At 37.0% G+C, this 14,464-nt stretch overlaps 1 protein-coding gene and 1 pseudogene across 2 annotated transcripts; both read left to right on the top strand.

Annotated features, from left to right (window-relative positions):
• The first annotated feature begins 1,736 nt into the window (after positions 1-1,736).
• Positions 1,737-4,146, top strand: LOC147515788 (ADP-ribosylation factor 2-like). Of its 2 annotated transcripts, none has more exons than XM_086588593.1 (7): positions 1,737-1,933; positions 2,029-2,191; positions 3,013-3,083; positions 3,194-3,313; positions 3,438-3,556; positions 3,666-3,747; positions 3,906-4,146. In XM_086588593.1, the coding sequence occupies exons 2-7, from the start codon at positions 2,044-2,046 to the stop codon at positions 3,909-3,911; spliced, it is 546 nt and encodes a 181-aa protein (XP_086444719.1). In that variant the 5' UTR covers positions 1,737-1,933; positions 2,029-2,043; the 3' UTR covers positions 3,912-4,146. The 2 variants fall into 2 exon arrangements, with proteins under 2 accessions (XP_086444719.1, XP_086444720.1); XM_086588594.1 differs by having other exon boundaries at positions 1,903-1,933; positions 2,004-2,191.
• Positions 4,147-5,239: 1,093 nt separating this feature from the next.
• LOC147515787 (acidic endochitinase-like) lies at positions 5,240-6,228 on the top strand (annotated as a pseudogene).
• Positions 6,229-14,464: the final 8,236 nt, after the last annotated feature.

Genomic DNA, 14,464 nt, shown 5'->3' with positions numbered 1-14,464 from the left:
GACTATCCACCAGCATCACCAAGCCCAAAACCCCGGCAGCGGCGCCATTTGATAACCGTAAAAATAGTAGAATCCAAAATATTAATGTTAACAACACTAATACGTAATCTTACCGTTCTTACGTTTAAATCAATTCTTCTTACTCTCAAAACATAATCATGCAATATAATGAGTAAGGATTCGTTCCACTCTTAACTGTTTAGACTTAAATTGAATTCAACTAATCAAACCCAAAAGGAACAATGGTGAGAGTAATGATTTGATGTGAAATTTCTATACTACCATTCCCAACACATGAACAATAATAAGAACATGTCATTATGGAATAAATAATTAACTTTATAAATCTAATAGAACAATAATTTAATACTGAATTTAAGGCAAGAATAAAAACTAATTAATTAATCTAAAACTAGATCTAGAACTAAGGTTTAATGGCTACTTTTCTTCTCCTAACCTAATTTATTTTCTAACCTAACTATCTACCATTAACAAAGAGTCAAACTTTTGTTTTTATACTTTCAGATCCAAAAATCGTGCATGGGCTTGGAGCCATGTTTTGGGCCGGAAAATCGGGCCCAAAACCCAATTCTTTCAGTCCGAAAAGGGCTCTTCAACTGGATTTGGCTTCAACAGACTTTTCGTCCACTTTTGCTCCTCTGATTGGGTCAAGGCTTAAACCATTGGAAAGCTCTTTCCGAGCCGGTCGTTTTGACATAAGGTAGGCCCAATTCGGAAAAGTCCGAGTCCAAAGATACGCCTTCGAAGTTCTCGCTAACTTTGTGTGTTGTTTACGCCGCGATCGACTTTTCAGCTTTTGACCGGGTTTTACAAAGGCTTTGTCTTCTTGAATCTTGGCCTTTAATCACGGAACTCCTTAGCAACCGACCTTTGCTCTTTTATCTCGCTAAAGTGGCACATTTCTGTACATAATGGACTTTGAAGCCTGAAATACATAAAAACACGTAATCAGTATTAACTCTTAATTATTACTCACATAATTGGTCTAAAAGTATGATGGTTAAGGGGTTAAAATTACAGTTTTGGGCTCTTATCACCTGTGCATCATCTTCTTGCTGTAAGTTAGAATTTCTCCTTCTAAGAATCAGTGGAAATAGAAATAATGTCATCGTTTAAGTACATGTCGGGCTAAAGTTCAACCAGATAAACCTATCACCAGGCAGAAAAAAACAAAAAAAAGACAACATAAAAACAAGTTTTGTGAATATTCACATTTGCTCTAAGAGCGAGTCCAATAGAGAGCTGCTAAAGGGCGCCACGTCAGCTAAATAGAAAGAGAGTCAAATTTGAAAGCAGCTAAATAGAAAAACCGTTCCAATGGAGGGATGAAAATAAAGTGCTAAAGGGATACAGACGGCATAGTTTCTGCCGTTTGTCCATTAGTTGCAAACTTAAGTTGAATTTTTTTTGGACAGATGACACAGTTTCTGCCGTTTGTCAAAATTTAACATACGGACGACAGAAACTGTACCGCCCATCTCTCGAAACTTATTATAACAGCTGCTAGCGAAGGTCTTAACTTTGGCTGGGTTTATAGCTCCTTCCAAATTTAGGAGCCTTTTAGCAATTCCATTGGAAATACATTTTGGTGGTTGGGGTGCTATATTTGCCTTTAGCGGTCCATATAGCCCACATTGTACTTGCTGTAAAGAAATAATTTAAGGATTTGAAGGCTTGTGAAATCTGGTTTAATAAAAATTTGATATCTAAAAAGTAGAGTTGGTTCATTATTGTGAGTCGCTTAAGGTCGTTCGTGTTGGCAACAATATAAGCCCAGCTTAACTGGATTTTAGGGCCCCTGAAACAGATCCAAACCCAAACCAAAACCCAATTCCTTTTTATATATATATATATATATTTATTTATGTTTCGAGATCCCATAATAATTCTGAGCAAAAGCTGTGTAAAAGAGGTAAGCCCGTTATTCAGATCTGGTCTGTTGTGTAATCGAATTCGGAATTAATACTATTCTACTTGTTTAGATCTATTATGTTTTAATGTTTGCAGTAATAAAACGAAAACATGGGGCTGACTTTCACGAAGCTTTTTAGCCGGCTGTTTGCAAAGAAAGAGATGCGTATTCTGATGGTTGGTCTTGATGCTGCTGGTAAGACCACCATCCTGTACAAGCTCAAGCTTGGAGAGATTGTCACTACAATTCCAACCATTGGTAAACTCATACTTATTCCTTTCTCTCTTCCAAATGCTCTAATTCATTCATCAATTCCATTTATGATGCGTTAATTAAATGAAAATATTTGCGATATACTCCACATGAAATCAATCTAAAGGGTTGCATGGTTAGTTCAGGTAACATATGTATGGGAGCAACATAAGCCTAAGACTGGTTTTGGACGTCTTGATCCATGCTGTCTCACCATTAGGTCTTCTTCTGTTTGTGTAAGAGTTTGAGTTGCAACAGTGTCTGGGTCTTGTAAGTGTATATGAATAGTTAAGACTTTCTAAGTTGAATGGAGATTCTAATAGAGACATACTTACAATACAGTTACTGTGGGGTTATGGTATCAATGATGTTAAAGTGAAGGTGACACCTCTAGGTTGCTGAAATGACTATTCTGTACCGTAAGATTTACAACTAGTCATAAGCAACCTGCTAAAGCCTGTTTAAGTCACTCAATTGATCCAAGACTTTTCGAGGAGCGTGTAATTTAATTTGTGAGCTATGCCTTGAATGAGAGTCCCATTGCACTTCTCAGGGAACCTATCCCTGGGGCAGAAGGTCAAGCTGCAAGGCAATATTAGAATGAAGTACCTTCAAATGCTTAGCTGTTTTTTTTTTGGGGGGGAGGTGGTTGCACCATGTTTCCGGCGTAGTGAATATCCTTGAATCTATCGGCTTTTCAATTGTGTAATGCTGTTATCGAGATTACCTTGCTAGCATGTTAATAATGAATTTTCGTGGATTTTCTACTTATATTACATTATTGCAATGGGTCTTAGACTAATCTTGTAGTTGCTACTCATTGGTAGGATTTAATGTGGAGACTGTGGAATACAAGAACATCAGCTTCACGGTTTGGGATGTTGGGGGTCAGGACAAGGTATGGATCATGACTATCCCTCAAACTTTACGAAGCCATTTCTTCCTGTCAAAGGATTTTTTATTTTTATTTTTTTTGGTGTTTAATCACTAATACATGTTTTTACACAGATCCGTCCATTGTGGAGGCACTACTTCCAAAACACGCAGGGTCTCATATTTGTGGTGGATAGCAATGATAGAGACAGGGTTGTTGAGGCAAGGGATGAGTTGCATAGAATGTTGAATGAGGTATAATTACCATCTAAACAAAGCTTAGTTATAGTTTCAATTATTACGATGTCGAACTAATCCGGTTGGACTGATTGAGAAAATGAGTGCTACATCAGACTAAAGCTCATGTATTTGGTTGTAGGATGAGTTGCGAGATGCAGTGTTGCTTGTCTTTGCAAACAAACAAGATCTTCCAAATGCAATGAATGCTGCCGAGATTACTGATAAGCTTGGACTTCACTCTCTCCGTCAGCGCCACTGGTAAAATTTACTGTCTTCTTCTATAGCAAACGTTTATGCATCTGGTTGTATCGTCATATCAGTTATTTTTTTCTAGAACTTCTATAGTTATGACATTCTTTTTTATCAGGTACATACAGAGTACATGTGCGACCTCTGGAGAAGGTCTTTATGAGGGTCTGGATTGGCTATCAAACAATATTGCAAACAGGGTAAGTACTAACTATGAAACATCAGACAATGTGATCCATTTACTTAATAGCCGAAAGGTTTATTAGTTTAGACGACTTTTCCAGGATGACTAATGCTTTGAAGACTACTTCATGCCGTGTGATTATTTGACCTCTTAAGAATTGTTTCTTGTTTGCAGGCTTGAGGCAAGCAGTAGAACTCGTTAGGATGGTCTGGGGTTTGTGTTACGACTTCTCCAGAATTTTTTTTTTTTTTTCTTGTTTTAAATGTAAGACTTTTTTGTGGTGATATATTTTAATAGGGGATTATTTGATTGGAAGGTTTCTTGTATATTGTTTTGAATTTGGCTGCACTGCTTTAACTATTAGAAAGGATGTCAATGTCTTTTATAGTTTATACAGTTGATACTGGTTTTGTTTTTTCGTTGATATAACATGGAAGTGCAGAACATTCAAGTGATTCACTTGAATTCCTTAAACCTACACATCTGTTAAAAAGTAGTAGTAATGCTATATATTTGACGGGCAGACTACTTGATGGCTTCCCTTTGTGTTCATGTGGGAAATCTGATGCATTTAGGGCAAGTAATATATTGTAACTTCGGAGTTCGGAGTTTGAACATTAGTTATCCATACGGCTATATTATGACATTGGACCTGTTTAAATATTTTGGTTATGTAGGCTATAGTCTATCCACGACATACATGTAATTGGATGGAAACAGTTAATTTCAGGCTGAAGAAGTTGTGATTTTCTCTATAATTTTATGTTGCTATCCAACATTCTTATAAGTTGCTTATAAACCGTGGAAAAATATTTTGAGGCTATTCGCCAAACTTTGAGGCTAGGGTATCAAGATCAATTTTAGAAACTGAAAATCGTAGTTCTAAGTTCAAACATGGCATCATCAAAAAACCGTTTGCCTCGGGCGTGGAGCCACAGCTTCGCTAGATATGGTTTTAGAGCCACTGCTTTTTTTTAAAATATTTTTATGGACAATGGGATTTATGCGTCACAACTCACAAGTCATAAACACTAGGTGAGCGTAGGAGATGAACCACAGGCCCTAGAACGCGCCCATAGTCTGGACTCTGGAGGCTAGACAGTAGACACCCACAATTGCGTCGATAATGCTATTTGAAATTTCGCATTTTGAGGTTGGAGTCTTGACTACTGCCTTGATATGCAAGTGTCAAGATTATGCAAGTGCCAGTAGAAGTTGTTGACAATCAAAGGCAAATGTAATGGAAAATGGGCCAGAAAAAATTAGCCATAAATGCAAAGGACACAGGTATAAGACAAAGCAATGACCATATTAACCAGGAAATCATCTTCAGATTGCAATAATTTTAGTTATTAATGGTTATTTTGTCACTACTCCATTCCATTAACGAAATTAAGCAACCGAAACGCCACGCTTTAAATTGTTAAATCTAAATATAGAGAATGAGATACGAAAATTTCTCTATATAAGGAAATTCTCCATGAAGCAAATGAACTCATTCAGCTAGAATAAGCTCTAAGGGTGATTGAAATAGTCCTTTGGTTTAATTAGGATGGCGTCTCTACTTGTAAAACCCGCATTTTGGCTACCAATCTCCCTCATGTTTCACGCAATCTTGCAAACAAAAGCTGGAGGTATCTCCATATACTGGGGTCAAAATGGTAACGAAGGAACTTTGGCAGAGACTTGTGGCACAGGGAACTATGACTATGTTAACATAGCTTTCCTTTGCACATTTGGGAATGGGAGGACCCATGATGAATTTGGCAGGCCATTGTGACCCATCTTCTAATGGTTGCACCAACTTGAGTGCTGACATCAAAGCATGTCAAAACAACGGTATTAAAGTGATTCTTTCTATAGGAGGTGCTTCTGGGAGCTACTCTCTTGCTTCCTCTGATGATGCTAGGCAAGTTGCAACTTACCTATGGAACAACTTCTTGGGTGGGCAATCCTCGTTTCGCCCACTTGGTGATGCTGTTTTGGATGGAGTAGATTTTGACATCGAAGGAGGTTCGGGCCAGTACTGGGATGACCTTGCTCCCTCTCCAGATATAGCAAGAAAGGTAAAAAGGTGTATTTGACTGCAGCCCCGCAATGTCCATTTCCTGATGCTTGGGTTGGTGGTGCCTTGAAGACTGGTCTTTTCGACTATGTTTGGGTTCAATTCTTTAACAACCCCCCTTGTCAATATGCCCCAGGAAGTATTACCAATCTTGAAGATGCATGGAAGCAATGGACCACATCCATTCCTAATTCTCAAATATTTTTAGGACTACCTGCAGCTCCTCAGGCAGCTGGCAGTGGATTCATTCCTGTCAACGATCTCACTTCTCAAGTTCTCCCTGCAATCAAAGTGTCAACCGAGTACGGAGGCGTCATGTTGTGGTCTAAGTACTACGATGATCAAACTGGATACAGTTCATCAATCAAGAGTGACGTCTAGTAATAAATTTGTATGTTGTCATCCATCTATCCATGTAATAATTTTCCCTCGTGTTCACAGTGTACATGTTTAGGGCATCTTTAGGAGGCGATACTAAAAAAATACCAAATTTTTTAACTAAACCAAATACCAAACCAAATTTACACCAACCAACTTTTAGGAGCGATATCAAAAAGTTGACATCAAATGCCGCGGTTTTGGATAAACTGCGCTATATAGTCCACACTGCTTTCGCAAAACCGCGCCATAGACGCCCACCACAGAAAGCCAAGCCCACACTGTTTTCCAGAAAATGTGCAGTGTGTCATCTTACTTGGTTATTGCTATTCATTTTACTTATAAACACTGAGCAGTTTTTCGTCATTGAAGCCTACAAATCTCAGTTCTAACATCACTGTAATAATTGAAACCAGATAGAGATATAATCGGAAATATCTACTGTTCACCAAATCATTCTCTTTAAAGTAGTTAGATTAGATTAGATACACGACCCAACTCAACTTTTAGTAAAACTAGTCATTTGGCCCGGCCTATGGCCGGACTTGCTACATAGATAGCTAATGACTCAAAAGCCTAAAGTCCACTTGAATAAATAATATATGTATATTAATAGCTAATGATTCATTGCTTATAATATATGTATACTTTGTTTGAAGGGTTTATGTTATTCTAATTTTTTTTTGAAAGGTTTTGATTTTGATTTTTGGGTTATTATTGTCCTAAATAACATTTCTTATCATCCTCACCTATATAAACTATCAAAATATAACGCAACAATCAAGAAATAAAACAGTTAAAACATACCATATGTTTAAGCGATAACCAAATTATATTCATTGCGCATAATGACCATCTTGTTGTTGAATTGCACATAACCTATGTCATATCTAACTATGAGTCAATAGGCGAATATTGAGATAGATAGAAATTTTATATCCAAAACATCAATGAGTAAATACTGAAATTTAACCTATAATAGCAAAGCTCAAGCCATTGCTTGAGGTCTCACTGAGAAGCCATCAACATTGCAAGCAAAGCATCAGGCCATTGCTTGGGTGTCACTGGAACCCATCACGTACATTGCGAGCAAAGCATCAGGCCATTGCTTGAGTCTTTATATGAGTAGGATAATCGATTGAATATACTCGAGTCATATACAACATTATAAATGGCATAGGACTTAATTGATTTATGCATCCACCGTTTCCAATCGGCGAAACACATATAAACCATCTACTAGGTTCAATCTATGCATGATTGCCTAGAAATACTACACTTCTTTAATGATTATGAAATATTTCACAGTGGTAAAACTTAAAAATATTGCGTAACTTTCCATCTCAAGGAGGAACAGAGAAGCTTTTTAAATTACTTAGTAAATAAGCCTGTCCCAACTCCCAAATCACATATACGTCAGAGTAAATGCTTTAACAACGTTTTTAAATGATACACTCCAACAACTCAATGAACTACTATAATTATGTAACATTTTGATAAAAACTTTTACATTGGACAGTACGTGTATAAACTTCTATTAGATCCTCAAAATTCTTGATGTTGGTGAACATTTCTAATTCTCGAAGATTTTATACTAAAACATTCATTTAGTAGACCAAGTAGGTCTGGTACCTTTGTACAATTAAACAGACCCTAAATAATCTGTAGTTATAACTCCTAATCGACGTAGAACCCACTCCGATTCACTACCATGTCCAATGAAGAATTACAATTGGATGTACAGCCACATCTACTTCTACACATTCGTGGTAATGTGAGAGAATCTTGCAGACAAGACAAATTACAATATCTTAACATAAACAAATAAACTAAGGTGAAATATTTTCCAGGGCACCCTTAATCATAAGATTAAGCCAGAGTTTCCTTCTAGACCAAGATTAGAGTATGATAGCCAAATATCAATTGTGTACACGGTTCACATGAAATAAATACACGGTTTAATAGAAATAAATACACGATTAGTTTACATGATAAATTACACGCTTCCTTCATAACTACATTGACTGAGGTTACTCCTACCAATCGAGAAATCAGTAACTGTTGAAGCTTTGTCGATTCACTAATAACAAAACCTTAACACGAATGGACGCAATCAATAGCAAAAATAAAGGGAGATAGTGGTCCTACAAAGACTAAAATTCTGTGTTCAAACTCATGATGAATGCTTTGTAATGATAAGGAGTTAAGGACCCATTGTAGTTAAACCCATGCTGCATTTAAGAAATTGAAACATGTAGCAAGTTAAGAATCGTATAGGTTCAATCTTTCATAAACCTTTAAGATCCATTCTTAGAAAAAACAAAAACCACAAAAAATAAGAATCTGAAAAAATGAAATCCCAGGGTTGAAGATTCAGGGAAAAAGCAATTTGTTATACAATTTGATCAACTAAACAGAAAATAACGATTTTAGCAGTACAACGACACTAATAAGAACAAACCCATCTAACAATCAGAAGGAAACAACCCTTTCCATAGCGTGACAATAAAATGTGCCATCTTTAATCTTCATTAGCATCTACCTCTATGACATCATACTAAGAATCATCCGTAGTGTCCTCAGATTCACTTTCACTCAATACATACTTTCCCGCTCGACAGTTGGCCCTTTGTGGTTTCAGTACATCAGTTATTAGCTTTGGCTTTAAACGGGTTTGACCTCTATTCCTTATAGTTGCTGCAGGCTTAGCTGTTTTAGTAGTTGTAGCAAGTTTCTTATCTCCTATTCTCCTTTTGGGCCCGGCTACAAATTCTTTGTCTTCATCTGCTTTCTCTACTATTGTCTCTTTTGGGATGTTCTCTTCAGTTTCCATGGTTGTGGAAAGAATAACACAAAGCCAGATATAAGTTTAATATATAGCTCACAATTAGCATTAGCACATTGAGAAAGCTGACAATATTAAGATGACAATACCTGCCGACTAATCTGGAAAAGTATCAAGACGACAACATTCCTTAAGTTAACAACACACCAAGTCCAATGTTAAACACGTTAATATTTATAACCATCGTAGAATAAATTGTTACTTGGCTGAGTATTACACCTATTTTAGTTGTAGAGCTAATTAACATAATTTGCTCCATTTTCAGTAACACAAATGGATGGTCTTCATTGAAACGTACTTTGTTTGATTCCGCATTGGTAGTTTTGAAGCATGCCACCTTCGTTCTTCATCTCGCCTTTCAACTGCTCACTTACAACTCTCCTTCTGCATCAGCCTTAGCTTGATCTAGAGAATTACAAAACAATCAGACAACAAACTTTAGGCTTGGGTGTTTTTTTTGGGGGGGAGGGGGGATAAAAAAAAAAGGAATTTGAACTGTTCATACATCAAGCCTGTCTCAAGTGAATCTAGAAATTTCAACCACAGGGACTTTGGAGATCCTTCTTTTCAATTGCTCAAAATATTTACCTAGTTTATCCTTACTGGCAATTAGCTCCTGAACCTTCTCCACTGTCAATGTGCCAAGTGCCAATCACAATAGATATTCATGATCACTTTAATAACCTCCTCTGTTCCTAGCGTCCAGCCTACCACTAAGTTGTCTTCAGTTTCCTTTCCATTTTCAGTTACCCTGGTAAGTACCACTTCAACATTCTTAATATTTCTAGGGAATGGTGTGAAGCCTTTCTGGTGCAACTCTTGCGATAGATCTTTTCTCTTACTATTGTTGCCGACTATAATTTCTCCTTTCATTTTTCCAAGGATGAAGCCAATTTTGTTATGAAGCTTCACCAGCTTCAGTAGAAATATCTATATAATGATAGCATTAATAAATCCATAATAAATGAAAGAACGAAGTATCTGATTTAAGTCGAGCGCATGCATTCAAATCTCAGTAAATTGAAGGAGAAACAATTATCAAAAATGCAATAAAACCATGGATTATAACTAAGGTGTAAATCTCGTCATCGAATATAATGAGAGACAAAGTTTTCTAAGGAGACGAAACCTTGGATCCCTTTGTGTTCTAGGTATATCCTGAAAACATCAATGCTTCAGATAATAGCAAGTCTCAGACTCAAATACCTATTATGTTGTTGGCTTTTGTCCTTCAAGAGGTTGACGGTGATCCTCTGGGGATAAAATCTTCTTCCTTCTGAGATGTATAATTACATGTGCAGACCACCTCTCTAATCGCAGTTCTAGCTCTAGCTAAACCTTCTTCAATTTTTTCCAAGCTACTCTTCTCTTAAAACAAATAGCAATCAAATCAAGTTACTAACAAAATAGGATAAGTTGGCTAATATAATGAGTCACATTTTACTTCAGTACAAAATGAATTTCAGTTCAAATTTTTTTATAATGTTGGTAAGGTTTGCAAACAGAAAGTTAGCTAATGAAATGAGTATATGTAATACACCTAAACTTCAATGCAAAATGAATCATATTTAATCTGATATTGCTTATAATAATAAGAGGCGGCACATCGAATATGTTAATGACTTCAGTAGTGGTGATCCATGAAATACTGTATGAAGGAGAAAAAACAGAAAAATATTGGCATGATCCATATAATAGTTTTACTTTAACACTCAATCACAAAATATCTATAAATGAAAAATTGCAGCAACTGAGGTTTGCCTGTTTGTTTCTCAAACATTGGAACACCAACAAATATTACTGTGTAAGGCCTTTTTTCTTTTGTTTTTGGAACAATAGTATAGTAACCTATTTCATAGATAACATTATGTCAGAGTTTTACCTCTGAATTACTATAAGCACGAAGAGCAGTGATAGGCTGTGGTTTCCCTCGAACATCATAGAATACCACTCGGCCATTATTAGTTCCAGCAGCGAGTATCCAACCATCATCTCTAAATGCCAAAGAAGAAAAGGTGCCTCGTAAGGTATATAGAATGTGGGTCTTCTACTTCCTGAATCAAAAGTTTATAACTTTTTATCCAGACCAACAATAGCAATAATCTGCAATATTGAAAAACAATAGGACATCAGTTACTTTTCGGTTCTTTCTTGAAAAATTTGAACTCCCATCGGAAGTGCATATAACTAAACACATAAATCAATAAGCCGTGGATGAAACCTTGTCATTTGATGGTGAGAAGCAAACACCGCTGGTTGGTTGGAAAGTGTCTTTGTTTCGACCAAGAAACCTATAATGAAAATCTATAGTCAGAGAATTTTTTTTAGAAATAGACATATGACATTTATCAAAAAGACAAGTGCTATTGTACATATAGTGGACATAAGATAAAGAATTCAATGTACACACCAAAATAGTTGTCATTCATAGACTTGATAAAGGTAGTCCTTTTTCAATTTTCCCGTTTTTTTCCTTTACTTTTCCTTGATCTTAAATGCATTTGGTATAGTAGAACAAACCTTAGGATTCCTTCCTGTTGTATCCCAAAGATGTATGGATCCACCATCACCAGCCGTCACCAAGAGATGTCGGCTTACCCGAGAGTAATCAAACACTCTCAACACCTGGACAATAATGAAAAACAGACATTTAAGAATCCAAATAATGAACCACTAAGATAGTAAACAACTAAACTATAGCCAATCAAACAACCTGTTCATTTGGATCCTTCACCAAGAGCCCCCGCTCGGGACCAAATTGTGAAGAATTAAATCCCCTCTAAAACTAATAGAAGCCAAATGCTCGTCTTTACAGTTGTACATTACACCTGTAATAGTATCCGTGTGACCTTTCAACCATTTAATACACCTCTTTCTTTGCAAACCCATATTCTCACAACTTGCCCACTTCCCCCAGAACAAATGTACCTAGAACTCTTATTACTAAAACTAATACTCGATATCGTTTCCTGCACAAAATTCCAACAAAATCAAACAACCCCAAATAATCTCCAACCATAAATAACCAATCTTTAAACACTTACATTAATATTATCACCACTTTCCGTACCGGCTATTGGAACAGTCCCTAAACTCTGTCCATTTTTATGCCACAAGGAAATCTTTTTATCGTCCCCGGCACTTGCCATGACTAAATCTGCATCCCCATTTATCAGATAATAGCAAGTCTCGGACTCAAATACCTATTATGTTGTTGGCTTTTGTCCTTCAGGAGGTTGACGGTGATCCTCTGGGGATAAAATCTTCTTCCTTTTGAGATGTATAATTACGTGTGTAGACCGCCTCTCTAATCGCAGTTCTAGCTCTAGCTAAACCTTCTTCAATTTTTCAAGCTACTCTTCTCCTAAAACAAATAGCAATCAAATCAAGTTACTAACAAAGCAGGATAAGCTGGCTAACAGAATGAGTTACATTTTACTTCAGTACAAAATGAATTTCAGTTCAATTTTTTTTATAATGTTGGTAAGGTTTGGAAACAAAAAGTTAGCTAATGAAATGAGTATATGTAATACACCTAAACTTCAATGCAAAATGAATCACATTTAATATGATATTGCTTACAATAATAAGAGGAGGCACATCGGATATGTTAATGACTTCAGTAGTGGTGTTAGTGGTACCGCTGATATTGGAGAAATCATTATTACTCTGAGTTGAATTTGAATTTGAAGAGATGTTTATACATTCCATGCAAGGACATCTGTTGGATTTCATCTCATTTTCTGCAAAAAAAGAAGACACACATATCATTAGGGAGCATAGAAAAAGTAACGCACATTTAAGTGTTTTCATAAAAGAACAATAAATAATACAGATGCAAAAATGTTGATACTGCTCTTTCAGCACTCCAATACCTTATAAAAACTAACGGGACAAAAAATGAGAGTGCTACCCAATGACCTCATGTGCTCAAAGAACAATCGCCACCCCTCATCTCCAAGGAAGCAATCATCTGCGACCCTCAATGTTGAGCTTTACTTGCTTCGTATTGCTAAGGAGAGGTAGCTTCATCAGAGAGCCGTGCATCAACATAATCAGCAGCAACAGCACCAGTTTGCTTCTTCCAATACTACAATGACACATGTGCAACCATAGCCATAGCATCTTGTATCCTCTTCGTTGCAAAATAGTTTCCAAATCCAACAGACATCATCTCAGCCAATATCGGTGCCCCCTCCAAATGTTCACCACCCGTTAACATCTTCTTCTTTTTCAATGAATCCAGTATCTTCGCAATCCCAACAGAAACAACTTCAGATCGCAGCTCATGGGATGGTTCGAAACCCCCAAGCCGTAAGTGGTAACTTGCCAAATCAAATCTTGAAGCAGCAGCAGCGGCAGCGGCAGCAATAACAACAACATCCAAGGAGGCACCATCCACAACAGCGGTAACAGTCGCGGCTTCAATTGCAGACTAAGCTAGTGAAGGGAATGGGCAAGGCGAACATGGTGATGTATCAAAACATCTCGTTGGATGCCTCCCATGCGAATGGTCTCACTATGGCTACTAGAAATCAAGTTGCTGAGAAAGGTGAGCAAGTAATGCATCTGTTGCAAGGTCAGAGTTTGTTTTCTGGTTCAGGCTCAACTCCTGTTTAGTCGAGTAAACCATTGGTTCCTCAACCCTCAAGCTCATCACAACAAAAGCCTGTTTTCGCGTTCACCTCCATCATCTTCAAAGCAAGTCCCGCAAATGCCGTCTCCCACCGGATAATAGCAATCAAGGCCAAGTACATCCGGTTTCTTCGGCAGAATGCCCAACAACCAGATTCTTCCATTAGGTATGCCTCCCAACCAAAGCAAGAATGCATAGACAGTGTGACCAATCATAACAGACTATTCGTAGAATGCTTCCACAGAATCGTAAAGCGAGCTCTGATTCCTCCATTGATCACACCAACACCAAAGTGGACACCACAGAAGTACAATGTAGAAAAGAAACACCATTTTTACATCCTTGGTATGAGATCCTCAACAAACCATGATTTAAATTGGCCACTTGCTTCTCTAGAGGGAAATCCAAACCTAACAGATTGCTCTCTTCTCAAGTGAATTGGTTAGAATTGAACGTGCTGACCTGGAGAACTTAGAATCCAAGATTGAAAATAGTTTGATTTACTTGATGAATGGAGGGCTTGAAGGGATGACCTTAATTTAATTTTGGAAGAAGAATAAGAGAGAGGGTTTGAAGAGATAAATTTTTTTTTGGAGAGTTGGGGGGTGTTTTGTACAATTGAAAAAGGGGTTTTGTTTTTTTATTTATTTTGGATTACGAATAATTGAAATCTGCAAAAAATTGCGTAGATTTACTTTTTTTATGCCGAATTATGGTAAAATCTGATGCGTTAGTATTAGAGAAAAAAGGGGGGCTGACGTGGGTTTCTGGGAGTAATTATAAAAGCCGAGGTGTCCATCTCAGAGGAA

Source organism: Coptis chinensis, chromosome 2, assembly GCF_015680905.1.
Source record: "Coptis chinensis isolate HL-2020 chromosome 2, ASM1568090v1, whole genome shotgun sequence".
NCBI lineage: Eukaryota > Viridiplantae > Streptophyta > Magnoliopsida > Ranunculales > Ranunculaceae > Coptis > Coptis chinensis.
This window is presented reverse-complemented; position numbering and strand designations above follow the sequence as displayed.